General features: G+C 35.5%; 1 protein-coding gene across 3 annotated transcripts; it reads right to left on the reverse strand.

The window, feature by feature from the left end:
• Positions 1-363: 363 nt before the first annotated feature.
• Positions 364-5946, reverse strand: LOC147862959 (uncharacterized). 3 transcript variants are annotated; one of them, XM_087321642.1, is made up of 6 exons: positions 5627-5945; positions 1956-2090; positions 1704-1879; positions 1457-1582; positions 765-881; positions 364-673 (listed from the first exon to the last, which is right to left on the reverse strand). In XM_087321642.1, exons 1-6 carry the CDS (start codon positions 5889-5891, stop codon positions 578-580), a joined length of 915 nt encoding a protein of 304 aa, XP_087177768.1. In that variant the 5' UTR covers positions 5892-5945; the 3' UTR covers positions 364-577. The 3 variants fall into 3 exon arrangements, with proteins under 3 accessions (XP_087177768.1, XP_087177771.1, XP_087177770.1); XM_087321645.1 differs by lacking the exons at positions 364-673; positions 765-881 and adding an exon at positions 1161-1268 and having other exon boundaries at positions 5627-5946; XM_087321644.1 differs by lacking the exons at positions 364-673; positions 765-881 and adding an exon at positions 1275-1375 and having other exon boundaries at positions 5627-5946.
• Between the last annotated feature and the right edge of the window lie 452 nt (positions 5947-6398).

Here is a 6398-nt window from a genome sequence, read left to right on the forward strand (position 1 = left end):
TGAACCAACCTCACTCAATGTCAATCATATGCTAATCTTCAACCAAGGTATTGTTGTTATTAGGCTTTCTTTATCCGTTGCTAGCTTACTCTAGGACTAAACCATAAAGAGTTGCTTTATATTGTAAACATATTTACATGACCATACTCGTGCTCATTGACAATCACGTGTTGTCTAGAGTCCCCTTATGACCTTCTTTACTCTCTTTAATGTTCCTCTTCCATGTCTCCTCTCATGGAAAACATTTTTTCGTACTACCTATATTTCTGTGTCAGAAGGTGGCAACATTATGAAACTTACAATTCAAGATTGCATTAAGTTTGAGAGGTTATATTAAACTCACACCAGTATTAACATATTACATAGGAGATCATTGGGTAACACATTAATTAGGAGATCATTTCGCCACAAAACAATGACTGTGTATAAATGCACATTCGATAATCTATACAATGATACACTTGATATACAGCTATTTAAACCAAGTCCTCTCATAAAGCTTTAAAACTCTACATAGCTTTACACAAAACAAATACTGTTTTCTATTATCCACATGTTTATTTGCTAATGCATTTTATCATTGTGATTTTGTTGGATCCCATGCCACTACAAACCCTTCATCAAGGGCATCTAATTCAGCCATTTCAGAATCCGATATCTCAAAGTCAAAAACCTGTCATAAAATGAAGAATATGACACATTTCCACAGCACAATTCTACCAGAAGAAGCTGATGTTTCAAAAACAATATTAATTGATAAATACCTGTGAATTCTCTAGTATTCGAGTTGGTTTGACCGATTTTGGGATTGTTACAAAGCCTTTTTGTAAGCACCACCGGATGAGAATTTGTGCAGTGGTTTTCTTGTGTTTCTTAGCAATCTACAAGAGAAAACACGTGCCATATGATTGTATGTCCAGTCCGAATATGAAATGAGCTCTCGTTTCAAGTTGTAGATGCTACATGGTTACTAAAACTAATTCAAGTTATAAACGTTAGCACTGTCACTAAAACTAGTTCAGTACTACAAATGAGAACATGGATACTGAAACTAATTCAAGTTATAAATGCTAACATGGATATTAAAACTACTTCAACATATAAATGTGAACATGGACACTAGTACGTGCTCTCCAAGCAAATAGATAGAGAGAGAGAACTCCAGAAAGAATGTTAGGGAAAGCATGCTTTACATCTAGCTACAATAACTGATGGCTCATAAGAGTCCAGCTTTACAATGGCCTTGTTAATGATATATGCACCAAAATCTACATGAAAAAAGGGGAAAAAAAAAATCTTCAATGTAACATTATGTTGCCATCACATAACCAAACTGAAAATCACTGCCCGCAACTTTATATGTATTTCTCTTAACCTGAGATATTTATCATTAACCATATTTTAAGTTGATGTTCTTAAATCCATCTGGGAATAAACACCAAAGCAGATGGCTTACCTTCAATAAAAGAGGTTCCTTCAGTCTCTGCCCTCTCGTGAGAGGAGAGTACGCTTCCAATATAATATTCTCATTCCGACAAAAGTCGACAAGTTCTTTACGTGAATTGAATGGATGCAACTCAACCTGAAATATTAGAAACATTCACCAAGGCATAACAGAACTTGGTAGGTGGCTTCATATTATCTATAGTCTACATACTTCAAAGTAAAACACAAGTATTGCCTTGTTCAGGGTCGTTAGGTACCTGATTTATGGAGGGTCGGATTTCACAGTTGGCAAACAATTCCTTCAAATGATGAATGCCATAATTACTAACACCGATTGATCTTGCTTTTCCACACTTGAGGATATTCTCCATGGCCTTCCATGTATCAAGTCTCTTTCTCGGAGAAAGAGGAGAATGGACCAAGTATAAATCCACTAAAAATGATTATTCGAAACAAAATCAGGGCAACAGCATATTAAAGACACATGAAATAGAAAGCATGTCCCTCACCATAATCTAGCCCCAGCTTTTTCAGACTACGGTCACATGCTTCTAATGTGCTTGCATAACCATGATCTGAATTCCACAGTTTGGTTGTCACAAAAATCTCTTCCCTCGGGACTTTAGAAGCTCGAATAGCATCCCCTGAAAGAATTTCCCTTTCCATCATTCTTCTTTACATCACAGAAAACATTTGAATAAAATTGTGTACAGCAAGAAGGTTGTGCAAAGTCAAAACAATTCCATCGTTAAGAATTCACCATTCCATCATTCCTCTTTCCAAAAATAATGTGTTCAGCCCAATTTAGCCAGATTCACAGTTTGCATTTCTATGCATCCATTATGTGTGTCATCTTGAACCCATTTCAACATAGTCTTCAAGTACCCACCAAAACTTTCTTGACTTTCAGATTAGATTGGATTCGAACTCAGTCATGTTATCAACTAGTGCATCTCTATGGATCCTATACACCTCAAGACATTTCGATGTAGTTCAAATCTCCTACATCAGAAACTTCTTCTAATGTAGATCTTATTGATTTTATATTGTACTTATTTCTCATAACGGTGTCTTCAACATCATGAACCCATTCCCTTTTTATACCAAAGCTAACTCCATAGACAATGTATATGTTATGCAAAATCAAACAGCCAGAAACAACCCCCAGTACCATTTAACTCATTTATTATGCATTCTTGTCAACAATTACAACTGGCATCTTATGCTTTACTGGGTTGAATTCCCAATAACATTTCCCAAGTGTTTGATTATCCTTCGTATGGACCAAGGAGTTTTCTTTTCATATATACATTCCACAGATATAACTTCCATATAGAATAGGTTCTTGATGTTGGAGACACCATTGAGCAAGAGACAGTAAATAAGTACTTATTGTACTTATTTCTCATAATGGCGTCTTCAACATCATGAACCCATTCCCATTTTATACCAAAGCTAACTCCATGGATAATGTATATGTTTTGCAAAATCAAACAGCCAGAAACAATCCCCAGCACCATGTAGCTCATTTATTATGCATTCTTGTCAACAATTACAGCTGGCATCCTTATGCTTTACTGGGTTGAGTTTCCAATAACATTTCCAAAGTGTTTGATTATCCTTTGTACGGACCATGGAGTTTGCTTTTCATATATATATATTCCACGGATATAACTTCCATATCGAATAGATTCATGATGTTGGAGACACCATTGAGCAAGAGACAGTAAATAAGTACTTATTGTACTTATTTCTCATAATGGCGTCTTCAACATCATGAACCCATTCCCATTTTATACCAAAGCTAACTCCATGGATAATGTATATGTTTTGCAAAATCAAACAGCCAGAAACAATCCCCAGCACCATGTAGCTCATTTATTATGCATTCTTGTCAACAATTACAGCTGGCATCCTTATGCTTTACTGGGTTGAGTTTCCAATAACATTTCCAAAGTGTTTGATTATCCTTTGTACGGACCATGGAGTTTGCTTTTCATATATATATATTCCACGGATATAACTTCCATATCGAATAGATTCATGATGTTGGAGACACCATTGAGCAAGAGACAGTAAATAAGTACAACATGAAATCAATTGATTTTGCATTACAAGAAGTTGCTGATGCAGGACATTTGGATGCTTGAGACAACGTTGAAATGGCATAAGAGATGATAGGCATAACAGGACGTGTAGAGAGAGATATTGGTTGATAATATGATCCAAATCCGAACGTCAGAACAATCTTGCTAAGGTTATGGGAAGATAGCTAAGTTGTAGGGTTAATAGTTGGCAGGACTGTCAACACTACAGAGCATGGTCATAACATGAGTTTGATTTGGAAGATGGACAACATTTGAAAAGACAGATGTCCAGTTGTGTGGATTGGGTCTAAGAATTAACTTAATGAAACAATGATGAAGTAAAAGAGTTCCCATTCTATCACTCTACTTTATGCCATAAACTTTAAATGAAACTGTACATAAGTTGAGGATCATGGAAACACAAATTCTTTCATATCTAGAAAGTAATATAACACGGAGACAGGAAGGATGCTATTATGAATTAAAGTAGTTTCCCTTTCTATTACTCTTCTTGACATCTGGAAATGAAAACACACATAGAAAAGAAAAGAATACCACATAAACAACGCTTTCATGAAATAATTAGGGTTGTAATCCAAAGAAGAGTATATAGAAAAAGAGATTACGGTAAACATGTCAAAGGAGAGAAGGAAATGAAAAGAAAACCAGAAAAACAAGGGTTGGGAATAAGCCAAGAAATGGATATGGATGAGGTTCTAAATAACAAGCCAAGAAATGGATACAACAAAATGGCCAGTGTTGGGAATAAGCCGATATCTATAGATAGAAGTACCACGGCCCTTGCTTAATCCACATATAATGAAGGATGAAATGGTAAAGAAATGAAGAGCAAAGCAAACACAAACAAGTATTTTAATCAAATAATTAGGCTTCTATTCTAAGGAAAGGCATTCAAAAATTATTGTGTCATCCATATCAAGAATAATCTTAGATCTATGCGAAGAAAACAACCATAAGGCTGACTAAATCCATACATCTTTGGATATTAACGAGAAATCAGTGTTCTCAAGAGAGATGGAAAGGGAAAAAAAAGACAAAGAGATAAAGAAATGAATATCAACTAATTAGTTAGGGTTCTATATTCTAATCTAGGCAGAGGTAAATACAAACTAGCAAAGAATATTTGACGACTCGGATAGCTTTAAGTCTAAGATCTATTCATTAAAACCACAGTGAGATGAGTTACATAAAAAATAGGCATAAATTTATGGTTTCCATTGATGAAAAAACGTACCATCTTCTGTTCAAATAAGGAATATGCATTAAATCTATTTGTGAAAATCACAGTGACAAGATTATTTATGCCAAAAAGGAGAACAAATTTATGGTTTATGATGATTAATACCTTCTTCTACTCAAAAGGGAACATGCCTAAGTCTATACACAGAAATCAACATAAACTCGTTGTTTATGCCAAAAAGGAGTTATTTTTTAACATTCCTGGTGATGAAAATCACAGTAAATTGAGTCAGAATAAATAAGATTTTAACAGGAAAAAGTATGAAAAACGATGGATTAGCATTTCAAGGGAGAAATTTTTTTATGGCTTCTGATAATGAAGAAGAAACAAAGTATCTGCTTTGGTTTTTCAAATGGACGCCACCAAAATCACAGTTCGATTATGCAAAAGGATAAGGGATTAGATTTCCCAATGATGATTATCGGTAAAAATTGGTCATTTTCGCCAACAATGAGAAATATGGTTTCTGAGGATGAAAATTCAGACATATCGGATCCAGACTCATACTCATATATGAAATAAACCTGAATCTATAGCAAGGAAGTCCATCGAAAACACAGTAAAATGGTGAGAATACAGAAGAAGCTACGGTTTCTGATCATGATGATGACGAACCTATTTTATAGAATTAGGAATACATGAAAAACGTCGTAAAAATGATGAAAAAGGGAGAAATCAGGGTTTTTCGTGATACCGAATTAATTCCACGAAAACATAGAATTGAAACTGATGATAAAATAATCCTAGACTATATAAAAAAATCCATGAGAATCACAGATGAAAGAAACAGAATAGATTAGCACTTCTGATTATGAATATGAAGAAGAAATACCTACTGATTGTTCGTTTCCATAGTGATGAGCTGTGTCGACATGGCGATAACCTTGTTGCAGAGCGAACAACACAGAATCGAAAGCTTCTTTAGGAGACATGAGGAAGACTCCGAGACCAAGAACGGGGATACTAACTGAGACCTCATCGTTGCTGAAGCCGCCATGGACGTGGCCTCCATTGTGCACATGAAGCTTTACTACGCTCTTCAGACTGCTACTTCCGATTCTTCTGTTCAGATCCATGGCTCCTTCTCCGTCAGCCATGGCTCCTTTCAGGTGGCTCCCAAACGAAGTCCGTCTAATCAAATGCTAATTACTCCCCAATTAGTAGTTGCATGCCTTAAGTACTCCTTAATCGTCTCTTAATTGTCTCCTAATCATGCCTTACCACAACATAGGTCATTAGCGAGGCCCTTCAATGAGATACTTAATCATAAGTTGTATTTGCTTCTTAATCCTCTCTGTTGGCTTCCAACGTTCCGCCAACCCGTGTACTTCTTAATTTTACTTGCATCTTTTGAAGTGCCGATTCCGCTTGTGTCTTCATCATCTGAACTTCTACTATGTGAAACCAGGCGATGCTTGAGTGTTAATCAACACTATATCAGTTCCATCATCAATGCTTTAAATGTCTCATTTGTTTGAAGTGTTAATATTACATCTTACTTTTTTATTGATGTTGTCGACTATAACGGTTATGAGCATTGGATGGAGTTGTCTTAATTACTTCTTCGTCTTAAACTGTCAGTCCAATGAGTTAATTACCCTTTA

The sequence above is a fragment of the Azolla caroliniana genome, unplaced genomic scaffold, assembly GCF_043228905.1.
Source record: "Azolla caroliniana isolate FFs.n. ecotype wild unplaced genomic scaffold, voAzoCaro1.0.p SCAF_6, whole genome shotgun sequence".
NCBI lineage: Eukaryota > Viridiplantae > Streptophyta > Polypodiopsida > Salviniales > Salviniaceae > Azolla > Azolla caroliniana.

Coding starts and splice junctions, on each gene's coding strand:
- LOC147862959 (XM_087321642.1), bottom strand. CDS start 5,891: ATGGCTGACGGAGAAGGAGCCATGGATCTGAACAGAAGAATCGGAAGT. Junction 1,880..1,955: donor AAAGCTGGGGCTAGATTATG/GTGAGGGACATG, acceptor AATCATTTTTAG/TGGATTTATACTTGGTCCAT. Junction 674..764: donor GAATACTAGAGAATTCACAG/GTATTTATCAAT, acceptor ATTTTATGACAG/GTTTTTGACTTTGAGATATC.